General features: G+C 41.9%; 2 protein-coding genes across 3 annotated transcripts in view; both read right to left on the bottom strand.

The window, feature by feature from the left end:
• LOC139135890 (actin nucleation-promoting factor WASL-like) overlaps positions 1 to 13,451 on the bottom strand; it is a 570,409-nt gene that overhangs the window by 446,779 nt on the left and 110,179 nt on the right. The window lies entirely within an intron of this gene.
• Positions 1 to 13,451, bottom strand: part of LOC139135857 (protocadherin Fat 4-like) — a 107,351-nt gene that overhangs the window by 9,193 nt on the left and 84,707 nt on the right. The window contains 2 exon segments of the mRNA XM_070703606.1: positions 184 to 437; positions 1,387 to 4,081. Of these exon segments, the coding sequence (XP_070559707.1) occupies positions 184 to 437; positions 1,387 to 4,081 (2,949 nt within the window).

The raw sequence follows: 13,451 nt of genomic DNA, 5'->3' as shown, positions 1-13,451 counted from the left end.
AAGAAGATCATAGTAGGTCAGCTTGACAAAACATCTTATCTGGGTCTGTCTGAAGCAAAAACAATTTCTTGTGCAACAGTTCTTTTGATAACCGAGTAAGCTAGCAGCTGCAAACAAAGCTGACGCCATATTGAAGCAAAAAATACAGTATACAACTTTCAAAACATAAGTCAAGTAGCTCACCGTCACCCCCACTTATGATTCTGTAAGTTCGCTCCTTATGCTTCCTGTTATTGTCATCTGGGTCGAAACTCCGTATAACCATAGCTGTCATTCCAGCTGACATGTCTTCCCTAACGTTTGTGGTGTATTGTCTATTAGAAGGTTCCTTACAAGTTGGCCCGTTGTCGTTGAGGTCTACAACGTCCACGATAACCTGAGCTGTCGCCGTCAGCGCCGGATCACCCTTGTCAGAAACTTTCACTATCAGTTCGTAGCTGAAAAATGGTCGGTTTGAAAAATAAAAAGATATGTATTGATGAGTCAGCTTTTGGAGTCACAAATATAGAATGTACCAAAAAGAACAATATCAAATGGAAACTAGCTTGAAATTGACGGGCCTACAGTACTATCATTGCAGTTGCCTCCATGGAATTGTAGAGGTAACAATTCTGAAAATAGATAGGCAAGATTTAAGAAATACTTACATCGCCAAAACCTAAAAGTCAAATACGATGTCTAAGGTTACATTGCAATGTAAATCATTTATTTAGAAAATTATCTACAAATATCTTCCACTGCGCAAAGATCATTTAATACTTCACCATGAGAAGGGCATTAAAACGTTCTGTCAAGGGAAACAATCGTATAGTGTCACGTAGTTCGAAAAGGCTGAGCTAATTCGTGTTTTAATCCCTCTGGCTCTGGCGAGCTTGGAAAAGTGTGTCAATCATTACTTAAAAGAGATTTGGCCATTTGGACTTGAGGAAGATTTTTTCTGTACGTTTTTTGGTGCCATGGGATCCATCTATCTATTTATAATATCAGTTTGACCACTTGCACGTGACCCACTGTCTATACCTCTGGGTCACTAAGTAGCACAGTTATCAATTTCATGACACATCATTCAGCTTAAATCGCCAACGTTTTTATTTCACCAAGAATTTCCTCTCAAATTATTATTTTTTTCACAGAATTCCGTTGGTCTAGAAAAAACGCTCATTTACAAGATTTTTCGTGTCGTGGGATCTATCCATCTATTTATAATATCGATTTGACCACTTGCCAAGAATAAACTTTATCATATGTAGTGAATCAGATTCGCACAAACAAAGGTTATTATTGTATAATAATCATCGTATAATTGGGATGTCGGTTGCAAAACATGATCAAGTTTAAATGAAATATGTCTTCCCCGCAGGATATTTATGATGAAAGTAAGCCTACCTTTCAAATTCTTCTCTGTCCAATGACACTGTCGTTATCAATCTGCCAGAATTCTCATCGATGTGAAAATGGCCCTCATCATTCCCGCCAATTATGGTGAAGAACACTTCTCCATTAAGTCCCTCGTCAGCATCAGTGGCGATGAACACTATGAGTTCTTCGAAGGCCTGACCATTCTCTTCAACCGGTATGGTAACGGCCTGAGGTGTAATTATGGGCTCGTTGTCGTTCACGTCGATGAGATGGACTTCGACAGCGCATAGTGCAGTGCGCTGTGGATCGCCGTTGTCTGTCACCTGAATCACCATACTGTAGATGTCATAAAGCTCTCGGTCTAGAGACTTTTCGTCGACGTCCATGCCAGGTAGCTGTGCAGGATAGATGTTTCCATCTGCATCTAGTTCAAGGTGATTTTCATTTGGGATACCGGAGACTACTTCAAATGAAAGTTCCGCATTTTGATCTAAATCGGGGTCTGTTGCCACTATTGTGGTCAGTCTTTCACTGAGGTCAACATTTTCCTCGATGTAAATGACTTCGATTGGTTTTTCACAGACTGGGTCGTTGTCATTTACGTCGGTAATCATGATTGTGATAATCATCGAGTCTGCCCTGATAAGAGAGTCATTCTCTGCTTTGTCAAACACAGTGATGTTCAGTGTGTATGTGTCTTGGAACTCTCGATCCAAGAAACCGCCGACTGTCACTTGTCCTGTATCTTTGTTTATGTGGAAGGTACCTCCTTCATTTCCACTGACAATATAGTAAGACAACTCACCGTGTATCCAATTGTCTTCGTCACCGGCACCTACTGTGTAGATATGTGAACCGACTGCGATATCTTCTGGTATGGCAATTGTGTGTTCCGCTACATCCAAAACAGGAGAGAATTCGTTAACAGGCTTCACCACAACTGTTACTATGGCATAGCCACTTCTTTTCGGTGAGCCATTGTCAGTGGCTTTTATTCGCAGCCTGTAGAACTTCGGAATTTCGCGGCCCGCGTCTTTGTCGAGATTCAGCTTGGCAAAATTCCGCAGTTCGTCGTCTGTCATTACGAAATCACCATATGTATCTCCGCTTACAATATCGTAGTCAACAACGTCTCCATTGGCGTTAGCATCTGCATCGGACGCGTGAAGACGCAACAGCAGTGAATCTTCTATTGCTGTTTCTAGTACTGTGATGGAATACAGGGCCGGAGTGAACACTGGTGCGTTGTCATTAACATCAGAAATGGATATAGTTACCGTTGCAGTGTCATTCAGCTCATCTCCAAAGATTGCTAAACTATCTTTAGCTATTATTTGTAAAGTGTATTCATCTTTTCTTTCCCTGTCAAGTACATCGACGGTGGTGATTATGCCAGTAGAACGACCTATGGCAAACTTTCCGATGCCGTCTCCACCGATAATCTCATATCGTATTCTACTGTGAACGTGGTTTGGGCTGTCAACAGTGTCTGTCGCCTGCACCTGCAATACGGTTGCACCGGGAAGGCTGTCTTCGGGAATTTCCTTCAGGAAACCACCGTCTGGTTCGTTGAATGTTGGTGGTTCCTCATTCACAGGTTTTACGGTGATTATAACCGTGCCAGTAGAGCTAAGTTGTGGCATGCCAAGATCTTTCACTTCGACAGTCATATGGTAGGTCACCGTGGTTTCAAAATCCAGTGCCTGACTAACAACGATATCATCACCAGAGACTTCGAAACGACTCTCGTCGTTTCCAGTCAATATGGTTATTTCATGATCGGTGTTGGGAGAACCAAGGTCATTATCGACCACTACCAGTTCTATGGCTACAGAACCGACTGGAGCACTTTCCGGTACGTAATCTGCATACAAGTAGGGTTCAAAGTATGGTGTCTGGTCATTGATGTCAGTGACTGTTATCCTGACAGTTGACAGTGCAGTCTTTTCATGTCCAACGACTGCCTGGTCTGTCGCTGTCACCTCCAGTTCATACACATCGAGTGTTTCTCTGTCCAGACCTCTCTTCACACTGATTTCTCCTGAAGTAGAGTTCATCTTAAACACGTCTCCGATGTTTCCACCTGTGATAGAATACATCACCAGCCCATCGTTTAGTGCATCTTCATCAGTGGACGTCACAGCCTGTACTGGGGTACCAGGGATGGCATCTTCAGAGACGGTGGTCACGTATACAGGCGGTGAGAAGATTGGCGGATACTCGTTGACGCCCTGCACTGACACAGTGATCACTGCAGTACCATAGCTCAGTCCATCAGACACGTGGATAGTCAGAACGTAGGTGTCATTTGTTTCCGCATCGAGAACGTCATTGGTGTAGAGAATGCCTGTCAGAGGATCGATGTTGAACTTACCACCTTCATTGCCAGAGGCGATGCTGTACAGAAAGTCACTGCCATCGTCACCGTCCATGCACGTAGGGCCGATGATGGAAGTTCCGATGTAGCTATCCTCTGGAACGGTACCCATGTATGCCACAGGGTCACAGTAAGGAACATTGTCGTTGGCATCTGTCACTCTTATGTTTAAAGTCAGTGTACCTGTCCTTGCTGGTGAACCCAGATCTCTGGCTTCTACCACTAGGCTGTAGGACTGAACGCTTTCCCAGTCAAGTTTCTTTAACACAGTTATCGCACCAGATGTTTCATCACTATGAAACTTTTCATCTTCATTTCCGGAAGTCACCACAAAGCGGACATCCCCTAATTAAAAAAACAACCACAAAAAAGACAAAAAACGAAACAAAGCACTGTTTAGATTTATTGGACCTCGAGAACTTTATTGCGATCAATCCGTAGGAGAAGTATTAGCTCCCTACAATTTTTGGTTCGAGTCGGCTAGGCTACATTAGTAGTAAAAGTAAACGGACAAACTGGGATGAAGTAAGAATTTTACACCCATTTTATTCATTTATCTACATGAAGCGAAGGAAAAATTAACCATCCATGTAACTAAAGTATGACCCTGACCTATATACGAACTCACGCATGCGCAGCAGGGGTTTGACGCAGCCTGAACTAAGCGGGAAACTGCTGAGCATGTTTATACACGTTCCGAAGGTGGGAAGGTGGGAAATTCCGTGTGAGTCAACCGCCATCAAACTAGCCTATATAAAGGGACTTTTACACCCGTTGTCAGTCCGGCCGGCCGGTCGCGGAGTCTAGCTGATGTTGAACACGAAGTTCCTATCGGTACGAACTAAATTTCATATCCATTCAATCCATAATGTCTTAAATATCTTTCCAGAGGTGGACTAAATCCTTCTTGTTTTTGAATTTCTAGCGCCTGATGAAATATGTCCTGAATAAGTTCTGACCCGGAGCCTCCTCGTTCCGAAGGGTTGCGCCTTTTTCTGTATTTGTGTAAGCAGCTGTTTATATTGCACATAATAATGTTTATACTTCTCTCGTCTCTTTGCTACACCCGTTTTTCCCTGTATTACATCAATAACAACACCTGGTATAGGAGTTAAAGCTAAAAGAACCGGAACTGTTGGAATTGCTGCTATTACAGCAGAGCTTACAAGAATTCCCTTAGTAATATTGAGAGCCATATCAATTCGACCCATTAATTTGTAACTTCGTCGATATGCAGCACTTGTTCTTTCTATGTAATCAGCCAATTGTTCAACGCTTTCAACAACTGAGATGTGCATTTTACTGTATATGTAAGGGATGATAAAAAATAATTGTAGTAATATAGAAATACAATATGGCAGAAGGAGGAGAAGATATACCACTCCAGGATTTCGATGATGCAAATTTGAATGATGATGATGACGCTACTGCTGAAACATACTTCATAGACGATGATAATGCCCTTGCAGAAGCTGATCCTTTCCTTGCTAGCCCAAAGGTCGATCGTTTGACTGAACTTAGAGCAAATGAAAAATTAAGAATGGTTAATAAATTCTTAGATGAGAATAAAATTACTGAATCCGGATGCACTAAATGTATTGACTATGGAATCTGAGGTTAGGGATGGAAAGCTGTATTATAAAAACCTCAAGCTGTCTAAAGATAGAGGAGGTGGATTTTATAAGCTCTCCACATTAATGAGAGAAAAAGGAGGACATGAATTTATTAGAGATGTACTCGGAGGTCGCTCTAGCGCAGAGCCGAAAATGTGAGTCGTGAATTGCATTCTGAAGATGTGATAACCGATAAAATACCGGCTGAGAAGATGTCGCCAGAAGACATGGGTATATACAAAGATAAACTGACAGAGTTACGGCAAGATGCTTCTGGTAATGCAGATAAAATACGAGCTTTTGAAAATAAAATCGAACAATGGAACAATCTAAACCCAGAATATAGAGCTTTTGTTGATGAATTAAAGATAGCAAATATGCGTCTTGATGAGCTTTACAGTGAAAGAGAAAATCTGTTAGAGCAGACAGAACTTACACCCGAACTCAGAACAAGACTAGCTAAAATTGATGATCGAATTGAAGTACAACATGATATGATCAGTGGGGCACGTGAAAGACTGGCGTCGACTAGGTCTCTTCGTGATGTAATTTCTGATCCAGAATTATCACTGAGACTGAAGCTGACAGAGTTATTTAAACGAAATGGTATTACAATTGCTGCAATACTGACTGCCCTTGGAATGACAATATCAACAATTGCCCTGGCTGTGACTAGAGGAGGAGGAGGAGCGGAGCAGGGGGAGGAGGAGCAGGAACTGGCGGGTCTGGTTCAGGTCCGCCCAAAGTATATACAAAAGCGAAAGAAATTGTAAAGCAATTTGGCGAATGGTTAAAAACCTTGGCCGCAAAAAGTGCTGCTGCAATACCGGTCTAATCGGTTCCCTCGTCAGTTTTCTATTAAAAACAGCAGGATCGGTGTCGGATTTGTCGGAGAACAGCTATGGATATTTTTAACTGGTTTAACATTAGTCATTATAAATAAAATTATGTATTAATATGGCATCAACATGTTTGGTGAAAAGAATATTGCAAAGTTTCTTTCTAAAATAAAGACCTGTTTGGTTTCTCTGTCGAATTGGAATGGTGCAAACTCCGGCGGGTAAATCGACATATACTTCGAGCAAATCCAGGTGTCCGACTCAAAGATGATAATCTATATCATAACATTTTAGCTTTCGTGAAGGAATGTCAAAAGACTAACTTCTTTAAGCGACTAGAATTCATAGCTGTATTCCAGGATACTGAGGATGACCAAGAGGCTCATCATCTCCAAGAATATTGGGTCCTTCGATTGATTCGCGACACAGGCAATCGATTTATCTTTCAGTCAGACGGAAATATTTACGTAAAGATGTGATTTTTTCTTCTAAGTTATTATATACACGAAGTGAAATGTAAGATGTGATTTATTTTCTTTTTTTTCTTCTACTATATACATTACACGAAAAATGGGGTACGATAGAACATTATCACCGACTTTCACCAACCGAATACCGAATGGAACGAAGTCAGAAAGAACTCATCATGTGATTGCTCATAATCCAAGTGAGGCAGATCCAGGCCAGACACTTATCATACGATGTCCGAAGTTAGAAAGCGGAGTACTCTTAGTTCCAGATACTTTCGACCTGGTTTTTGATCTCGAAGTAATGGGAGATGAAATAACCGAGTAGTACAAAATGTTGCAAAAAATTTGGTGGAGCGATGAAACTCACATTTGAGGGTCAGACACTTTTCGATTTGAATAAATATAACCTTATTGAATGTTATCGCGATCTCTTCAAACATAAAAAGGAGAGAACGAACATGACACTGTACGGAATTCAGAACGAAAATCTAAGAAAATTGAGAAGCGGTTCGACCGATGCAGATGCCACCGTCGTGGGCGATAAGTTACTTTCGACACATATAAAACAAAATATGCTATTCGTCTCACTCATCCCCTCATAACAGGCCATGGAGTTGCATCCATCAGCGTTAGGGAGTCATATTGAATGGGAAATTACGTTGCACCCATCTTACAATTACTTATCGTTATAATAATATTTTCAGCCAATTATAAATTAAAAAACATTCAAATGGAATACGAAACAATTTCTGACCCCGACTCGCGAGGTCAACTGCTGGTTATTACAACGGTGGAAAAAGTTACCTTTACGAGCATATACATTATTTTAGAACAATCCCATTCAAAGAATCGGACACGGTTATCAATGAAAATATAAATGTACCACGACGTAGCATTAGAGGTATCGCTATACTCTTCACTAAAAATCAGTTCAAGAATCAGTCAGAACTGAACAGTGAACTTTTCTTTAACCCCTCCATTGAATCTGTGTCTGTATCAATCGAAGGCATTGCAAATAAAGTGTACGCTCAGAAGATGATACCAAGACAATTTTGGCGAGAGGTGCGACGGTATTTTGCTGAAGATAAAGATTGGTGTGAAATTGATATAGATGAGGTCGATTATTTGAAGAATAAATTTGTCTGTTTATCGATCTGCGTAGCTTTAAAGATATTGAGTTTCATGGAAATGGTTTAAAAGTAATGAACACAAAGGACGGAATTCAACTTGAAATTCTGAGAAAGACACCTCATGTAGGTTGGCGATGACGCTCACAATGTAATATATTGCCCACATTTATGTTATCAGTGATGCCCTGGTCTCTATTGAAAATAGTAGATTAAAGTCTTTACAATTTTAACCCGTTTCTTCCGACGGGGAGTCCGTCCTATCGGCCATGTTTCTGCCAGCCATTCGCCCGTGTCTGGATTGTATAGCTGCACACGTTTGATATCATTTGGCGCCATCATAATTTTACTACGCTTTTCACTACGGATTTCTCCAGCCTTTTTCCGTACAAACTGTACAAACTGTGCCGGCTCCGGCTTCTTCCCAGTTTCAAACAGATCTTTATAATCTTCAAAGTTCAAATGTTTTCTAACACAAACATCTTTCACCCCTTTATTTTTTTCGTCTCCGAAGTTGGAGTTCGAAAAGCATACACTTTCGAGCGTATGCCGACAAAATCAAGAATAGGTTCACCATTCAACTCATCTTTAAATTTACCTATCACTTTTTATTAATCTTCGGAAAGTTGGGGGCTCCACTCATCCACTAGTATCATATATAGACTTCTCACCATTCTTTTCAACATCTTCTCGAACTATATCATTGAAAGTGCTGACGCGTGAGCCGTCCGGGAGGTGTTCGGGATCGGCACACTGTAAACAAAACTGTCAGTATCCATGTAGGCTAATCGTATTCCAGGGAACTTGACCCGAAAGTAATTGTAATGCGTCTCATACATAAGCATAAGCAGCTTAGAAAGTTCCAGTTCTGCGCGGCGCCGATGAAAACTGGTTTTACATATCTATGCTCATCCGTTTTCAGTTCCAGTAGGGCACTGTCGCAGGAATCACCATCCTCTTCGGAAGTTATGAAAGTTATATGTTTCATCTTTGGATTATACTTCTGAATCTTTTTACGTCCACTATCCGTGCCGTTCCAGTCCGAAACAAATTTAAAGTCTCTGTACTTTCGAACATCTTCTATTGTCTTACCGAACATTGCATTATTCATCAGCTTATAGAAATTCTTTTCAAAATCTGTCCTCCCCTTTGCCCTCATTTTAGTGTTAAAGTCTATATATTTCGCGAGACATGGAGCTTCATCGAAAGCAAGCACCCGATAAATCTTTTTCAATCTCATTCCCATCCGAAGATAGAATTCCAGCAACTTGTAGTGTAAGACATAGGACTCTCTATCCATCACACTTGTAATCAGTCGACCGCCCTGCCTCGGAAATTCATAGTGATGTGGTGCTAATGGCAAATCGCTGTGTTCTTCATGTAATTCGGCTGGGTATTCTAAGTCTACTTCTAGAAAACTTGGTGGAAAGGTGGCGCCAGGTCCCCACGCTCCGCCGGCTCCGCCCCCCGCTCCGCCTCGGGCCCCTTCTTCCCATTCCTCCCACTCTTCCATCGTCATCCAATGAAGTCCGCCCGTAGGCATTGCCTGACTCATTGCCCAGCCGTAGAGATTGTTTGCATCGAGATATTTTATTTCGGTCACCGGCTTCTCTGGATCGTAACTAACGTAAGTATTCCCGCCGGCGGGGCCAGCGTAAGCAGGATGATTTGTCTGTAAATAATGAATATTACACTGGCTGATACCACCTCTAATTCCCCGTTGTACGAAAGTCATCTGCTCAGCATCTTGAATGAGTTTAAACTTATTACCCGTGTAAAGTAACATAGCATCCCATGTCAAGCCAGGCGCTGACATGTAATGGGCCGGATCTAACTTATATGCTTCTAAACATGTGTCACGAAAATTTTCGAATATATTTGCAAGAAGTAGAACGTCAGTCTCACAATAGAATTCCATATAATCACGAATCGTCTACATCCAACTTCATCCCATACTCTGCAATGCATGTTCGTAATCGGACTCTGAAATCCCCTCTTCCGTCAATTCGCTATAAAATTCCTCCCTCTCCGGGAGCTCACCCTCTCCCAGTCTGTCAACCGAGTCTAAATATTCGTAGGGGAAGAAACCTTTCGCCCTTTGAATGTCCGGGTACGTAAGTGGTACTGCCGTCCATGTCCGTCCATCCGTGGTCCGGCACAGTCGTTGCCAACTTCGCCAATGACCCCATCATCAGCTGAGCACTGTCCATAAACTTTATAGAAAAGAAACGTCTCTTTATCTCCCTCTTCCCTCCGGCAACAACAATTGAGGCGTGAAAAATAAATGTTTTCGAGAGACCCATAATTCCTCCATTGCTCGTCTTAGCTATAATTTTAGGCTCTGGTCCCCCTCCGGCGTCGATTTCATGTAATTCTTTCAAAATAAAAGAACCATCGTATCCCTTGAGGTTGTGAAAGTAGATAGGAATGGTTCTCGACGGCCGGCATCCTTCGCAATAGAAGGTCGCCTCCTCCTTCACTACTCGGTATCCTGCCGGCTCTCCACATGCAATACAGACTGGATCACATCCGTCGCGCCGGTAATTAGAAGGATCCCTCATCGGTATTATTTTCCAATAATACGATTTAGAATAATACTCGGCCCGTTCTTTCATATCCTTTAGAAAGTCTGTAACACAGGAGAGACCTGTGAATGTTCTTTACCATAAACAGTGGGTCGGCCCGGGCCTCGTTCCGAAGATCCCCCCACCCCCGTTCCACCATAACATACGAAAGACAAATTGGAATGTGTCGGCCGGTCCCCTTCTCAATAATTGCCTCAGTATCTGCATAGACGACGTAGGGAGAAGGAACCTTCTTCCGATGTCCTTCAAATTGACACACTTCCTTAGGAAAATCTGGCTGGGCAGTGTCTGTTCCACAGTATACCTGATGTTTTCTAATTCTTCTGTTGACTTAAAACCTCTTTTACAAACCATACAAATACACTTCCGTCTGCGCTCATTCTTTCGATTAGTACGAGAATTACGAAGGCGATTTTCCGCAGTAATTGGTACGAAGTGAGAACGGCCGCCGTCTTCGCCAACTATCAGTAGATATTTGCTATTTGATTCCTATCGGCTCGCCTTCGGAACGGGCTCCGCCTTCGGAACGGGCTTCACCTTCCCCTATCGGAACGGTTCCGTCAGGGCTCCGCCAGGGGCACTATATAACACAGTTATGTCGGACGGGGGAGCGGGATCATTTTCGTAGATCTGAAATACTTGAAGTTTGATGCCTGGATTTTGCTGCTCGAAGCGCCTGAATACAGTCAGATCGGCGGGCGTGGGCGTGGGAATACCTTCCCAACAGTAGTCAGCAATAAATGGGGCGTACGTATTCCATTTTCTCCTTACTGACCACATTTCTTTTCACGAAACTCGGGGTCGGTCAACTTTAAACTTGCTACGATGGCGTATTGAAAACAGTTCTCGCTGCCCGAAGGTAGCACCAGATCGCTAACACAATGCTTATTTTTTAACCATCTGGGAAGTTGGACTCGTTCCGTTCCCGTAGGAGCCCAGCCCCGAGTAAAACTTCTACTAGAATTACTTCAAATTAAGTATCTCCTCGAGAACGAGACCAGAACCCTCAACATTTTCAATTGTATCAAGCATACGATCGTAGCGATCTATTAATTGTTGCCCCACATCCAATCCCGATCCTCTTACATCTTTTGTGTATGTATCATTTAATTTAACATACAATGATACCGATTTGTGTATTACCAGTTTTCGGATCCGATAATTTGACTTCCATTTCGGTATAACAGAGTACATCTTTCGTTCCGTTTCTTTGACCATACCTTCAATATCCACCAGCTCCCGATATCCTTGACTCGCTTGACTTCAGGAAATTCTTTTCGTTAAACTGCTCCCTTGAATGCTGTATGTAATCGACGGGCCATAAATCTTTATGATATATACTATCCTAAAAATTTTTAAAATGAAAAATAATTATTCTATGATAGGTCATCAAAATCCACTATAATATTTTTGTCAGCATTTATTTGTTTATATATCTCACCTAATCTTTCTAAGTCGACTATTTCTTCCGCATCTTGAATTTCTGGTTTATTAGGCGCAGCACAAAATATTAATCTCTCAACAGTGAAAGAAAGAGCACGCTTACTTAAGCGCGGTTTAAATGCTAAGAATTCTATCTTACTACCTTTTCGGATATTACGAGGTACAATAGCAGGATTTTCTCGGACTGGTAGTAACGGACTCACTGTTTTAAAACCGCAGTCAATTTCTTGAACCATATCATACATGTAGCGAAATCGTGATTTCTCCCTCTCCCTCTCCCTCTTTTAAACTGAAATTTAAAATACCTCATGCCCGGCTGTGCCCCGCTCCCTCGCTTCTGATACACTTTAGATGGATTGTAAAATCCAGTAGTATTCTTGGAGTGAGCGGCCAGGCTTAGAGCATAACTTTTAGCAGTGCTTGCATCGAAACTTTCACCTAGGGTACGGAATATTATTAAATCAGTAAACTTTTGAAGACTCAGTTGCCAACTGACACACACCCCATCACATGTAGCTGGATCTCCTCCCGAACCGTACTTAGGTCCGATGTTGAAAACTACTTCTAGCTCACTGTCTACGTATATGAAAGGATCTACATATTCACCAAATACTAATTTGCCTCCATCATCAATTTTGATGTTTTCTCCGGTTTCAAGTATTTTTATTGCATCTGAAATAGAAAGGATTGTCATTGTCTTATCGTATATATCTTAATAAAAAAAATTTAAAAAAATTTCTATGATATAGTATCCCAAAATGTCATACATATTCATAAATGGACCAACTGGAAGTGGTAAGAGTTACGATGCAGTAAATTTGGATCCGTATCACGTACCAGAATTTGACACTAGTTTTTCCAGCAACATTGCCGACTTTTATAATGGGCGCCACGTTTCGATTGCCGATTTTCAGAACCAGTTTATAGAACATACGCTTAGTTTACAATGTCAGGCTGGGAGGAGGAGGAGGGAGGAGGATACCTCCTCCTCCTCCCCCCTCCCTTCAGAACAATACATTATTTGTGACTCTTCCATAATTCAACATCTGACTTTTTCTCGAATCCGGGGCGTTTCCACGGAGTCGGAAGAAAAAAAGATTGTTTCTAGAGCATTTGACCATTTACACAGTTTCATTATCATATTCAAAGATATGCCTTGGGATTATTGCAGGCGGAATGTGTTGACTCGAGCCAGGTCGTACGAAATCACCGGTACCGCCTTAGAAGAACTAGAAGAGATTCACAATAAGTTCAAACAGACTTTCTTAGAAATTTGCCACGACTACAGACTTCCATGTTTGGTAATTCGGAACGCTCTTACCCCCCTCGTTCTCAAGAATATACTTAATCCAACAATTGATACCGAGACAGTCGGACCAGTAGAATATCCACGAGCTTTTGACTTTGGAATTGCATGGGGCAGCCCTTCGGCACGCGATAGCGGCAGCCAGGGATTTTTAATAGACGGTTTCAAGGAGGAGGAACTTGAAAAAGCGTACTTCCCACCTGGTCAAGAACAACTAGAACAACCTCGAGTCTCACTAAAGAACCTACACAAACTTCTTAACGCTTGTGAATCTGTGTGTGCTTATAATGCTTCGTTTGACCTACGAGCACTTGATATTATGCGAAACCCTA

This window comes from Ptychodera flava, chromosome 6, assembly GCF_041260155.1.
Source record: "Ptychodera flava strain L36383 chromosome 6, AS_Pfla_20210202, whole genome shotgun sequence".
NCBI classification, from domain to species: Eukaryota; Metazoa; Hemichordata; class Enteropneusta; family Ptychoderidae; genus Ptychodera; species Ptychodera flava.
Note: the sequence above shows the minus strand (reverse complement) of the source record. Positions and strands in the feature narration are given on the sequence as shown.